Below are 15,631 nucleotides of genomic sequence, written 5' to 3' on the forward strand. Positions count from 1 at the left end.
AAAGTTTTTGAGTTAAATGATGACTTTTCCATTATAAAACCCAACAAAGGCAAAGCCAAAGCCTATCCTCACAAACTCCAATTGTGAAAGAAAAATGGAAGGTAAGGAAGAAGATGTTAAGCTAGGAGCCAACAAGTTCTCAGAGAGGCAACCCATCGGGACCTCGGCTCAAACAGACAAAGACTACAAGGAGCCACCACCCGCACCCCTCTTCGAGCCAGGTGAGCTCTCCTCATGGTCTTTTTACCGAGCCGGGATTGCAGAGTTCATAGCCACTTTCTTGTTCTTGTACATCTCTGTCTTGACCGTCATGGGTGTCGTCAAATCTCCTACAAAGTGTGGTACTGTTGGTATTCAAGGGATTGCTTGGGCTTTTGGTGGTATGATCTTTGCTCTTGTCTACTGCACTGCTGGTATCTCAGGTATATATATATTCTATCTTCCAAAACCATCTCTTTTTACTTTTCTGTTAACTAATTTACTACTTAATTTTCAGTTTTATATTTGACACACACACCTATTTTGTTACTTTTAGTGTTTAGTTACTCTAGATCTATGTTAATTTTTTTTGTACAGATCTTGTTCATCTAGGATGTATTTTACTTCTTTACACCTAGGAAGCTTTACTTACTCATGATATATATTATTAATTTCAAAAACAAAATTGCCTACCCTTTTCAGTTTTTAAACTAAAGTCTCAATAGTGAGTAATAAACATTAATTTTAAGGTAGAAAAGCACTCTCACCAAGTGTATTTTTGTAGTTTTCATGATATTTAACCAATTATTTTACATAAATGTTTTATCTTTTATTATATTTTTTGTTCTAAGCATATGTATGTTGTAAAACAGGAGGACACATCAACCCAGCTGTGACGTTTGGTTTGTTGCTAGCTAGGAAACTGTCTTTAACGAGGGCAGTGTTCTACATGGTGATGCAGTGTCTTGGAGCCATCTGTGGTGCAGGTGTGGTCAAAGGGTTCCAGGGTAAACACGAGTACACCACTTTGGGTGGTGGAGCCAATGTTGTAGCCCATGGTTACACCAAGGGTGATGGTCTTGGTGCTGAGATTGTTGGCACCTTTGTTCTTGTCTACACTGTTTTCTCTGCCACTGATGCCAAAAGAAGTGCAAGAGACTCGCATGTCCCTGTATGTGCACCCTTTCTCTTCTCTTGTCTTCTAATTATTGGTATAAAAATTTATTAATTATATTTAAGCCCTGAATAATAATAAAAGAAGAGTAGAAAATGAGAAAGTGGATATATATGGAAGAGTAGGTAGTAGGTTAGATGTCTCTTATCTCTTCTTTTGTCTGTGCATACCCATGTGAAAATGATTTGATTCCATGTGTTTGGATAGTGCTTTTTGTGTGTCAATTTATGATTGGTGTAGTAATAGTTACAGGTGACAAGGGCATTTAAGTAATATAAAGTGTGATAAATAATTAAACAGCTTTCTTTTTCCAGAGCTAATATTTCTAATTCCTTAGGCATAACATTTTGAACACTTGACCCCATGCTTTGTAAGTTATACTTTCTGTAGAATTAGTACATTTTCAATACTAGTACACACTTTCTACTTTCTAGTGGGCCAAATGGGTCATGGTACTACTAGTTTATGTTTATCTCATGCTGTAAAAGTTAATAGTTGTACATTCAGTTTGACTTTTGTTTGACCATGTTTAGTTGACTTTACTTTTGAAATGAAATATGCAGATTTTGGCTCCTTTGCCAATTGGGTTCGCGGTTTTCTTGGTCCACTTGGCCACTATCCCGATCACCGGAACTGGTATCAACCCCGCGAGAAGTCTTGGAGCTGCAATCATCTACAACAAGGACCACGCTTGGGATGACCATGTGAGTCCTCCTCCCTTTGACCTTTTATAATAAATGCTGCTGTCCAAATAAATATTAGTCAAGAAAGATTACATATTGATTTGGTCAAACTGTATACAAAACTAAAGGGTGGTTTGTAACTTTTGCAGTGGATTTTCTGGGTTGGACCGTTCGTTGGAGCTGCACTTGCTGCTTTGTATCACCAGATTGTCATCAGGGCCATTCCTTTCAAGAGCAGATCTTAAGCATAAACTTGTCTACTTGTTTGATTGGTTGTGCTGTTGTTGTTCTCTAGCCAAATGTGGATTTAGTGTTTCTTTATAGCCAGCCTTATGTTGATTGATGAATGTGTGTAAATTACCTGTCTGTCTACCCTTGAGTTGGTGTTGGATTGATGCTAAGTTATAATTATGGACAATGTTTGAGAATGTTTTTTTTTATTTTTTTTATTTAAGTTCTCTAATGCGTTTTATGGTGTATGGACGTTTTGCATGTTTCTAGTTGGGCCTTGATAAGCCCAGACAGCTTGGACTAGGTAGAGCCCATTAAAGGCCAACCATAGGTTTCGAGTTCTATTCCAAACCATTCGGCCCAAGGATTGATGTTTGTTAACAGCTCGGGTTTCTGGTTTCGTATATTCCGACTTTCTAAAATCCTGAATGTTTAAACCTAAATCTCACCCCTTTCTATAATACTCAAATCAGGCTGCTCAATTTTTCATTGTTGGACTTTATATATAACACTAGGTTAGAACCCCGTGTAACACACGGGTTGAATAAATAAATACTATCGTAAGCAAATAACTTTAAAAAATATAATATTGTTAATTTGTTGCTTATAGTTATATTTTGTTGGAACGATTGCTTATAATTATTATGAGATTGATACACAAAGCGGATTAGCACTTTGTTACTAAATATAAGTGAGTGATACGTAACATTCTTTGAAAACATGTATATTAGGCTATAGGGTGTGATTACGACCCTCATGACCACCATGACCCTCCACGTCAGTGTCATGTCACGCACCTGTAATCCACCATCCAAAACCATTACTCTAACCTTACAGAATATGATGCTGAAATTATGCTAAGAATTTTGTTTTCTAGAATTGACAACCGAGAATGCGTGTCGTATTTACCAGACATTTTCTTGATAATTCTTTCCCGATTTGTAGACCGAGTTCATGACAACCGATAATCCTTTGTTGCAAATGTAAAGGCTGTTTTCAGCAAGTTTTAAACATTAAGGCTAGAACCTGCGAATTTGAGAAAACATAAAGGACGTTTTGTGTAATTTACTCTTTATTTTAATTTATCTTTTTCTAAAGAAAAAAGGAAATGATTTCTTGAAAAATGGAAAGAAGGACCATGGTTACTATGGCGAATTATGTTTCTAAGTGACGAATCATGTCCTAATCATTACCCTCATACCCTTTAGCCTTACAAAAGTGGAATATCATTTAATTAATTATTTGAAATCATTTATTAATTGATTTTTTCATTAGAAGTTACATAAGGATGATATCTATAAATAATATTTGAATTCATGAATAATTAAAGTATATCACGTTATCAACTATTTTAGAGAAAAAAAAATATGAAAATAATTATGAGAATGTATAGAAATACGACACGTGTGCTATAAACGGTTTCTTTTATTATATAGTATAGATATAAAATTTTTGGGGGCCCTTCAATAGATGGAGGCCCAAAGCGCCTTTTTTTTAATTAGAACCAGCCATGCTCGTCCTTATCCATATAATTTAAACAAAATACATACGTATCTAGAGGTGCACAAAATAACCGGTTAATTAACCGTAGCCGGTTATTAACCGAAACCGTAACCAGTTAATAACCGATTTAGGAATAACCGGTTCAATAGGTTATTTAACCGTAGGTTAGTAACCGGTTATAAGTGTTTAGTATAATAACCGGTTATTAACCGGTTTTTTTTAAACCGGTTTTTTTAAACCGGTTTTTTAACCGATAGACTGGTTAACCGAAAAAATAACCGAAAAATTCAAAAAAAAGGCAAAAAAGCCGGTTAATAACCGAAAATAACCGGTTAATTAACCGAACCAGTTAAAGTAATTAACCGGACCAGTTAAAAAAATAACCGGTTAAAGTAATAACCGGTTAAAGCATTAACCGGTTGAAGTCAAAAAGTCAAATTAACCGGTATAACCGGTTAACCGATCCGGTTATTAAAATTAACCAGTTTGTGCACCTCTATACGTATCCATATATCATCTAATCTAATCTAACTATAATAAAAGAAACCAACTTTTGGACACGTGTCATTCATTGAAGGTATCATCAAATTTATATTTATCTAAATAAATAAATAATAAATTAATATTAAATGTTATCATATTTTAATAAAATATTATCCTCAAATCTAAATTGTTAATTTAATATATTTTTAAAACAAATACCTCTATTATCTACTTATCTTATATTAAATATACAAATAATAAATTAATATTAAATGTTTTCCTAATTATTTAAAAACATAACTTTTTATTATTTAGTATACAAAATTATGTTTATTCAACTCCAGTAAAACGTGAGGTTTTTTAGGATATAATTTTTTTATTATTTGGTAGATTTTTATCAACCCGACTATACACGAGTTTTTTTTAAAGATACGACGTTTTTATTATTTAATATACAAAATTACATTTATTTAGGATATAATTTTTATTATTTGGTAGATTTTTCAATCCGACTATACACGGGTTTTTTTAAAGATACGACGTTTTTAGTATTTAATATACAAAAATACATTTATTTAATCTGTGTAATACACATGGATTTTAAAGATATAACTCTTTTGTTATATCTATTCAACACGTGTAATATACGGGGTTTTTAAGGATGTAATTTTTTATTATTTGTTAGATTTATTCAACCCGATTATACACGGTTTTTTCTAAAGATACGGCGTTTTTAGTTTTTAGTATACAAAATTACATTTATTTAATCTGTGTAATACACATGTTTTTTAAAGATATAACTTTTTTATTATTTGATATATAAAATTACATTTATTTAACCCGTACAATATACAAGGTTCATAAAGATATAATTTTTATTATTTAATATATAAAATTATATTTATTCAACCCGTGTAATACACGGGGTTTTAACCTAGTTTCTCTTATAAAAAAAACCTCCCACATCCGATTCCTTATATATATATATTCATAATCAATTAAATAATACATTATATAGGACAGAGGATGAAAGAAACCCTCAAATATGCAAGATTGCAGAACTCGCTAATTGTTAGTCGGCCGGTGAGGTTGGGGCTAGCGACCACTCGGGATTACTAGGGATTAATCGGATTGGAACTTTATATGTAAATATTATTATTTTTATAAATATGTATATATACTCACACATCCATATCAATATAATACTTAAAAAGGTCAAAGTAGTTCAAAATACAAACTAAACTTACATATAAGTCATAACATAATAAGTCTCAGTACTTAAAATTCAAACATTAACAAATAGCTCAAATGTAATCGTCACCCCGTAGTGTTCAATGATTTCGACACTATCCGACTCGTATTCAATCTCCTTGTCTATCTCATCCTTTTTCTCCGACTTAAATTCTTCGTCGTATTAGGGCAAGGGATAAGGAAAATGAGTTAAAGTTGTAATCTTGGGCCTGTTTTGTAAGGATTTCAAATGGGCCGACTCGGGCGACTTGGGCCGACTAGGGCGGCTTGGACCGGCTTTGACCGACTAGCGATTTTTTGACTGATTAGTGAAAAATTACTCAGTAGGAAGCCGACTAACGACTAGTCAGCGATTCATCACCGAGTAATCGCGATTTTTGCAATACTGCAAATATGGGGGCTTACTTTAATTTCCCATATAATTTGTGGGATGAGGTTTTTTAGGATTGAAACTCCAGTGTAGGAGTAAAAATAAACAAAATTTGATATGTTCTTTATAATTTGGGTATGGGTAATAGGATGGGACTATATTATTTTCTTTATAATTTGGGTATGGGTAATAGGATGGGACTATATTGCAAGTGCTCCAAGTTAAAAAAAGAATTATAATAATAATAAAATACTTTCTATTATGTTGTTGTTGGTGGTGGTGGTGTTGTTGTAAACTTAGAGAAAATGAGAGTGTGGCTAAATGGTCAAATTTTCCCTCTATTGGGAAAATATATAGGTAGTGTTTGGTATGCAGGAATGAGAGGTGGAATGGAATGAGTGATTACGAGGGAATGAAGAAAAGAGCGTTTGGTTGGTCAATGGAATGGAATGACCCATTTCAAAAGGCATTCCATTCCCTCAAAATCATTCCTTCCACCCTCCATGTTTTTTTTTTCCATTCCATCCCCTCTTTCACCATTCATCAACAACACCACAACCTTCGCCACAACCCACCACCACCACCACCTACCACCGACGCCATCGCCGCCACCCGCCACCACCTCACCCCGACAGCCACTAGCGCTGCCGCCACCACCGCCGCCGCCACCCACTCGCCGCCGTTATCACCCACAGCTGCGACCAACCGCCAATGCCACTCGCCACTGCCGCCCACCACCATCGTCGACGCCACCACCACCACCGCCACTACCAACCGCCGCCTACGCCACCAACCGCCACCTTTGCTGCCACCCACCACCAACGACCACCTTGTCGCCACCACCACTCCTCGTCACCGCCGCACCGCCACTCGCCGCCAACACCACCACCCATCGCCGTCGCCGACAACCACCACCGCCACCTATAACCACCCACAATAACTACCACCGACCACCACCACCACTCACCGCTAATTTTATTACTCCACTTTTCTTGCCTACCGAACAATACACAATAATAATTCATTCCATTCACATGGTAACCAAACAAGACATGGAATGGTAATGATCCATTGCATTCCCTCGTCCATTCCATTACCTCGTCCATTCCATTCCATTGTCCATTCCATTACCCCATACCAAACAGACCCATAGTATAAGTGTATAACTAAACAAGGTATGTTGCTAATGTTTCATTATAACAATCGTCACTAAGATATCACGCTTTGAACATGTAGACTTTCTCAACTAAAATTAGACATAACCGCATCAATAACGTGTTCAACATGAAGTTGACAATATGCAAAGTGTTAGAAATATATGTTGATTGATGCATGTAGGTGTCTTATGTGAATGGTTATCATATGGAGACAGGGGTATGATGGTCTTCATGGTTACCAGTGCAATTTGAGGTTTTGCTGGTTTTGAATTGAATGCTTGTATGTGTCGATCAAAATATGTCACCAATACGCAACTTGAAACCAGTATTTCGGACATACTATTTGCTTTCATCACATGGTAGGTGAAAATCGCCATAATTCGAACATTATGGAGCTCACTACTGAGAAGTCAAAAGTGCAACCGCCTCTCAAGGGATGGTGCTTTATAAAGTCAAACATATCACCACTAACATGAGTAGTTGGTCCATACATTAGAAACCAATTGCAACCAGTGATTGTTCTTGTGATTCGAACAACCTTCGTTGTTGATTTAGCATGCCATTGAAAAGACTTTTGATGATGGTATGCTATGTGATGTAGCGCACCATCAAACTTAAGTCAATATTATGAAGATACAAACCGGTACATGAATAAAATTATATACACACTTATAAACTTATGTACCTCACGCTCATAAAAGACATTTTGACACATGGATGTAAAGAAATAACAAACCAACTAAAATATATGTTATTTGTCATCATATTTCAACTTAAGCCAGAAACATATAAATCAAATTTCCAATACATATATCTAATGAATATATACATTTCACACAAGATTTAAGCTTTCAATCACCAAATAAAAATATATCTGGTTAGTGGTTTGTGTGTAATAAATTATTTCCATTAAGCATCCTGCATCCAATTGTGTATAATATATTATTTCCATTAAGCATCCTATGGGTACAATACAATAATCCCAACAAAATAATTTAATTGGAGTCGTGTTCATACAAAGTTGACTTCGCTATCATGCGCAGTATCGTATTCATATTTCTCAAAGGCGTCTTTAAGAATTCATGTACCCTGTTCAAACTCGAAAAAATGTGCACTCCCATAATGTTTTATTAGTATTTAAAAAAAATCAAACTAGTATTGAGCTCAGTAAACCCAATGCTAAGTGATCCAAATTCTAAACCATAAAAAATGATTTGTAAATAGGACTATATTGGAATTGGTATGTATTTGTTTACTATTTAAAAAAATAACATATATATATACCGGAATTTTTTTTTTAAATCTCCATACCACTCAAAATCACAGACCTTGTACGAAGGTCCTACCCGCACACCATACCATCATAGCCGCACATGATATTTCCATATGCATAAATGCACGCTAAATCATCATCATTCATCAATGACGTGTGCCATGTCGATTAAGTTACACCTTTAGCCCCTTAACAATCACTATATGATGTCCTCACATGTTTCTAAAAGTGATCTCTATAGAAATAAACTTTTAGACAATTTATGTGAAATGTTGCATTAACCGACTGAAGTTACGTGTGTGTAGTTGTATTAAAAAGCTTATATTTTTACGATCATTATTTAGTTGAATGATTCTATAAATAATTGAATGTTTAGTGCTAATGAGTCGTATCTTATCGGAGTTTCTTTTGATACAATATTTTCAAGCAGGCCAAGGTTTTATCTTAGTAGGCCTTCGAACGGTGGGTTTTTCCTAGAATGACAGGTGGGCCTGGTCACCTATCTGTATTCATAGGGTATGGGTGGTCTTTCTCCAATAAGTTTTCCCGGGTGATCGGGCTTGTATAGCTAATTTGGATATTGTTGTTTACTTCTAAGATTATAAATAGTGACGGACCCAGAAAATATTTTCAAAGGGTGCGAACGAGGTGTTTAACCAAATTTTCAATGGTTGCGATCGGGATTTTGCTCTATAAAATACACTAATTATTTTTTCAAGTGGTGCGCCCGCTCACTCACCCAGGGCTCTACCTAGGTCCGACCCTGTTTATAAGCGTGTTAAGAAGTTTGCGAGATGAAATTAGTAACATGTGAAAAGTTAAAGGACCTGAACAATAAAGTTGATTCTTCTAGATATTATTTGTTTAATCTGTAAAGACCACCGACTGAAACTCTTCATTTGTGTTGAAACTAGTCTATATATACAGTTGTAGTAATATCCAACTTCATCATTCACAAACTAAATCTTATTCTCTACAAATAAAGCATACAAGTTCTTATATTCAGTCCAAACGAAAACATGCCTTGGATTTCGATCTTCACCGGAAAATCTGGATTTGCTGCATCTTCTACAGCCGAAGATGTTACTAAAGGGATCGATGGAACTGGTCTTACTGCCATTGTTACCGGTAATCTTACTTCCTTCTATTGCATCTGTCTGTCTGTTTGTGTGTGTTGTGTATCTGTTCGACTGTTTGTTTCTGATCGATGGCGTTGCTTCACTGGCGGTCAAAATTTAAATCTGAGTGCTTTCAGCCATTGATTGTTCATGATCAGATCTTAATCATTCGATGGGAAAACAAGTCAACTGTCGATGGATTGTGTTCTGCTCAAGGTTGGAGAACTCGTTAGCCGCTAGTCAGCCGGTAAGGTGGGACTAGCGACTCCTCGGGATTAATCAGATCGGGTTTTTTATATGTAATTTTCAGTTTTATCTATACATATACAAATTTTTATAGGAAAATATTTCAAGTAGTTAGTTTTTAAGTCTTACTCAACTCATTTTTTAGGTATACAAGATTAATTGTTCGAATTCACATGGTTTGGTTGGAAACTGGTCGGAATTTAGAGGTTTTGGCAGGATTATACAGGTTTTTTTGCCGGAATCTGGCCGGAAACGCCGACTTTTGGCTGGCCGACTAGGTCCGACTAGGCCTGACTAGCGATTAATGAACTGATTAACGAAAAATTACTCAGTTACTCGCCGACTAGCAATTAACCACCGACTAGTCGCGATTTTTAGTTAACTCACAACACATAGCGTAACATAAATATCTTTTTAGGTACGAGGAGACCAACAATATAATTAGATCTATATTATATGCTATGATACAGTTGAACATTCTAAACCATATGCGACTTTCAGGAGCTACAAGTGGTATCGGTTTAGAAACTGCGCGCGTGCTTGCTTTACGGGGAGTCCATGTCGTTATGCCGGTTAGAAATATTGCAGCTGGTGAAAAAGCAAAAGAAAGCATTGCTGAAGAAGTCCCCAATGCAAAACTTGACGTGATGGAGTTAGATGTTAGCTCACAGGAATCTGTTAGAAAATTTGCATCGCAATATTGTTCCAAAGGACTTCCATTAAACATCTTGATGTAAGACAAATCTGTATTTTAATTTAACCCTTAAAACACTTTTTTTAAGAAGGCTAGCTAACTAATATGATTTGGGTTTGGTCTCAAAAGTCTGAATGCAGGGATTATGAGTCCTCCTTTCACTCTCAGCAAAGACAACATAGAATTGCAGTTTGCAACCAACCATCTTGGTATGTAATTTTGCTATTCAAAAAGGGGTAGCAGCGCATCTTGTTACCCGTTTACCAACTATCTCGATGTAAATTATTATATAATATAGAATATTTGTCTCATATTTAGGTAACTTTCTTTTGACAAACTTGTTATTGGATACGATGAAAAAGACCGCAAGAGAAAGTGGGAAAGAGGGAAGGATTGTTATACTTTCCTCCGAGCTTCATCAAACGACATACAAAGAAGGAATTATGTTCGATAAAATCAATGACGAGAAGAGGTAAAAATATTAGATCTATTCCATGAAATATATACACACATTTGAGTGATAGGCCGGCCCACCAACCCAATAAGCACTATTTTTGGCCATTTAACATGAATAAATATATGGGTCATGCACAGGTTTAACATTTCATCCACCTAATTATATGTGGTTTGATTTTCAGTTATAACGCGATGTATGCTTATGGGCAATCAAAGCTTGCTAATGCATTACATGCAAAGGAGCTCACTCGGCGTTTGCAGGAAGAGGGAGTCAATATAACTGCCAATTCATTGCATCCTGGAGTTATTAATACGAATCTACTACGCCACAATGGCATCTTTGGTACGTCTTGATCCTTTTTCTTCCATTTTCATTTTACTTAGAGACCAAAGATTTTATGAACAAAACTGTTTTGACATGTAATTGATCATCTTTTTTCTTTACGTACTTACGATCTTAAACTTGTGTTGGACAGCTATATTTTTTAAAGTGGTTCAGAGTTTCTTAAAGAACATCCCACAGGTTCGATAATTCTCTATATATATATTTTCTTGTTTGTGTAAAGATGATTCGAAGCTAATCGTATTGATGGTTATTTAGGGAGCTGCAACAACATGCTATGTAGCAATGCACCCACAACTTAAGGGCGTTAGTGGGGAGTATTTTGCGGATAGCAACTTGAAGAAAGCAAGCAAATATGCACAAGATCCAGAACTAGCAAAGAAACTGTGGGATTTCAGTGAGAAGTTGACCCAAGCCAAGTGATCCATCTGCTCATGGACTATTTTCCTTTATGTAACAAAATAATAATATATGTTTTTATAGTAATGACAATTGTTGTAAGAATTATATGGTGCCTTTTTTTTTATAAATGAAAGTGAGAAAGTTTACAAATTATATTCACATGTGATTACTTAATCTTGTCTATTTATTTATCTTCTACGATGTATTATAAGATATCTTAATTCATCAGGTGAAAAAAAAATATCAAGTAGACCGAATTTCAAAGTTTAAAAGGTTAACTAAACAAGATAAAACACATGAAAGCGTAATGTTTTCCAACTTGAATGCTTATAAATAGTTCAAGTCCATAATTTTATTTTTAAACGGTTAAATGTTATTTAATTAATCAGTGACAAGAATTTATTTCAAGAATTTTTCTGGAGTACAACTAAAAAACATCCATAGAAAAACTTCAAAACTATGTAAACAGTCTAGAAATTGGAATAAAACGGTTATGAGGCTCGGATATGTAAGCAACAGGAAAAATCCGACAAGGTTGCACATTGCCACGTGAAGGCAGTCAATCACATAACCATCTCGATCGCCCCGCCAAGATGCGGAAAAATCTCATCTTTGCTCAATTTCACACAAAGGCATTGGAAGTCAACGTCATACCTCTTTCGAAATGGGTAATCTAATCTACTATAATAAAACAAACCAAGTTTTGGATACGTCATATATTTTTATAGATAATTAATATCAATTAAAAGATAATTATACAATTAAATTTCATATAGGAGATTATATATATAATATTTTAAAATAAAGTAAATTACAGAAATCGTCCTTTATGTATGTCAATTATTGCAAACTGTGTCATTTTTCTTCAATAATTACAGAAAACGTACTCGATGTTTGCAAACCCTTGCAAGTTATGTCCTTTAGCCCTAACTCAGTTAATTTAAATGATTTATTTATTTTATTAAACTAAAATAGTTAAGGGTAGAACCTATTTCAAAAATGTTTAAAAGGTGTTTATTGGTTCTATACTTATATTTTCGTGTTCAATTCTCAACTCAAATACGGTAATCAGTATGTTTACGTGACATTTATAAGAACAATCACCGAAATCACCCCATCCATCGTATATCGAGTATATCCGTTAGTTTTTTTAAGATATAATTTTTTGTTAGATTCATTCAACCCGTGTAATAAACGAGGTTTTTTTAAAGATATAACATTTTTATTTTTTACTATACAAAATTACATTTATGCAACTCGTGTAATACTCGGGGTTTTAAAAATATAACTTTTTTTATTATGTAGTATATAAAATTAGATTTATTCAATACATATAATACATAGGATTTATAAAGATATAACTTTTATTGTTTGGTATATAAAATTACATGTGCATGTTCAACCCGTATAAAACAACCTCCCGCTTTAGTCTCCCTAACGGTTGAACTTAGTCTCGCTCCTCAGCTCGACGAGGTTCTTAAAAATGTAAATTTTTTTTTATTATTTAATATATAAAATTAAATTTACTCCACCCGTATAATACACGGGGTTCTTAAAGATATAACTTTTTTTATTATTTAATATATAAAATTACATGTATTCAACCAATGTAATAAACGAGATTTTTAAATATATTTTGTTTTATTATTTGGTATATAAAATTGCATTTATTCAACCCGTGTAATAAACGAGATTTTTAAAGATATATTTTTTTTATTATTTGGTATATAAAATTGCATTTATTCAACTCGTATAATACACGGGGTTCTAACCTAGTACTTTTATATTCAAGATAAATATTTAGGGTAAATTACATTTTTTATCATTTATATTTATACCAAATTTCAATAGATGTCTTTTATTTTTAAAAATACTAGGAATCATCCTTTACCTTTACGAATGTTAGATTTTGGTGTTAAATCAAGTCATGTGCACTACACGTTACACATAAAGGAATTCTAGTCATTTTACCCCATGTGCTAAAACAAACAATGAAAAAAATAACTTTTTGTTAAAAATAAACAAATATATTTACAAGTGTATCGTCTTTAAACTAAAAGCACAACCACCTCACTAAAACCCCCACCACCTCTCAACTAAAGCCACCATCGTCGATGACCATCACCCGTCAGATCTATAACCACTGCCACCTCTCACTTTCTCTCTAAACTCTCAACACCACCACTGTCTGTGATCACCACCATCGTTGGATCTACAACGATGACCACCACCTTCTTCATAGATCTAGGGTTTTAGGAACCCCTCCCTTTTTTTATTTTCCCCTCTGATCACTTATTTTGACCCATCTCTCTCCTTAGAAACCCTAGATAGGTAGATCTACCCTTGTCACAGTGGTGATAGCTGGAATCGGTGGCGTGCATACGGTACTCGGAGGCGGTAAACTGGATGGAGTTAACGAAGGTGGACTGGAATTGTTATAAAAGTGAAAATATTGGTATTGTTTTGGAAATTTTTAAACTAATGGACTATAATGTTTATTTTTAACAAACCACAGAGACAAAAAAAATGTAATTAATTAACTCAAACGATTATTAGGCTCGGATATGTAAACAATCAACAAAGATGATAAACATGCCATGGCTGCACACCTACCCGTTGCAGTGTGAAAGCATAGTCAGTCACACGACTATCTCGGTTGCCCTGTCAAGATGTGGAAGTACTCATCTTTGCTCATGATCCAAACTGATAGTTAAACCACAACGTGATAATCAAAAACTTACTTAGTTAAAGTCCATTACTTACATGGCATGGCGTTATGTACTTTTTTAACGCATAAGGTGTTGTTAGTTTTTTCTGAAAAGTTCTGTGCAAGCTCTTCTGTCTGCGTCGTGCAGACATTGCCACGCGTAGACTGTTTGTTTTTTCGAAGACATTTCATTAAAAAACGTCTGCGTGAGCTCTTCTTAGTGCAGACTTGGTCCAGCCACTTCTAAGATTTTCTAATTAAGTTTTGCAGAGAGTTAAACCCCATCACCGCCCATCACCGTCCATCACCACCACCACCGTCCAACACCCTCTATCGTCCATCACCACCACCATTGTCCACCATCCATCACCACCACCGTCTACCACCCACTACCGTCCATCACCACCATCACCGTCTAACATAATCACCGTCCAGCACCACCACCACCCACCACCACTGTCCGTACACCACCACCTGTTTATTTTAGAAGTCTGCATACGTTAAAAAACAAACAACCTTCTTCTTACAGACTGTAGAGGTTTGATCCACCTGTTCATCTATAGATGTTTACAGATGTGGTCCGCAGACTGCAGAGATTTTACCTCTTCAAAATAAACAACACCAAACTTTAATATTAGACCTTTTACTTTTTAGTTTAAAGAAAACTGACACCAAGTTACTTAATCATCTTCTTCCTTTTCCAATTATCAAAAGTATAAAAGTCTTCATTTATATTATCATTAGTTTTTACTCTTCTTTTTACAATTTTCTCAAATTTTATTGGGGTCGATGTCAAAGTTTCATGGGAGTGGATCGAGAGTTTATCGTATATTTATAACACTAAAAAAATTCATGGGTGGCGGCGACCCCATACCCAAAGCTTAGTTCCGGCCCTGGTCCATTTGCTCATAAACGTTAAATTATGTTATTCATTTATCTTAGTTCGATGTTATTCATTCATTTATGTATCTTCGTTAAAATATTCCTGCAGATTTCTTAATTAGCAATTTTGAACTACAAATTCAAGCTTACGGCTCTATTTACATAATTACATACCATTTCGGGATTAAATATGAATAGAGAATTGTTAATCAATATCATGAATTGATGATAGTGGTTTGTACATGGCTGTTTGAAGAGAGTAATTTAAAGAAGGTGTTGTTTTGATACTTTTGAATTATGAATAATCAAATCAAATGGTATTCAGACTTTAATTTAGATTCCGATGTTCATTATTTAAATGCTTAAATTAACGTGATGATTATTCTTTAATATCTTATATCTCCTATGATTTTTTATGGATTTCTTGGATTAAATTAATAATGTTGACATGTGATTGATTATTCGTTAATATCTCCTATTAATCAATAAAATATTACAATGTGAAAAGTTGACGGGCCTGAACAATAAAGTTGATTCTTCTAGATAGTTGTCTCACACATGTCACAATTCGTGTGAAATTTCCTTTTCGTTTTGTTTAATGTGAAAGACCGAGTATGCGTTCAACATTCATTGACCCAACCTATAATTAATATTATATTCTTCTTCCTTCGTTCGTTGA

General features: G+C 34.6%; 2 protein-coding genes across 2 annotated transcripts; both read left to right on the forward strand.

The window, feature by feature from the left end:
- On the forward strand, nt 1-2,294 carry LOC110923014 (aquaporin PIP1-3). Its single transcript, XM_022167209.2, has 4 exons — nt 1-422; nt 852-1,150; nt 1,717-1,857; nt 1,986-2,294. The coding sequence occupies exons 1-4, from the start codon at nt 95-97 to the stop codon at nt 2,079-2,081; spliced, it is 864 nt and encodes a 287-aa protein (XP_022022901.1). The 5' UTR covers nt 1-94; the 3' UTR covers nt 2,082-2,294.
- Nucleotides 2,295-8,990: 6,696 nt separating this feature from the next.
- LOC110926394 (short-chain dehydrogenase TIC 32, chloroplastic-like) lies at nt 8,991-11,516 on the forward strand. Its single transcript, XM_022170153.2, has 7 exons — nt 8,991-9,232; nt 9,970-10,201; nt 10,292-10,371; nt 10,481-10,634; nt 10,801-10,961; nt 11,095-11,141; nt 11,220-11,516. Exons 1-7 carry the CDS (start codon nt 9,124-9,126, stop codon nt 11,382-11,384), a joined length of 948 nt encoding a protein of 315 aa, XP_022025845.1. The 5' UTR covers nt 8,991-9,123; the 3' UTR covers nt 11,385-11,516.
- Nucleotides 11,517-15,631: the final 4,115 nt, after the last annotated feature.

Source organism: Helianthus annuus, chromosome 17, assembly GCF_002127325.2.
Source record: "Helianthus annuus cultivar XRQ/B chromosome 17, HanXRQr2.0-SUNRISE, whole genome shotgun sequence".
NCBI lineage: Eukaryota > Viridiplantae > Streptophyta > Magnoliopsida > Asterales > Asteraceae > Helianthus > Helianthus annuus.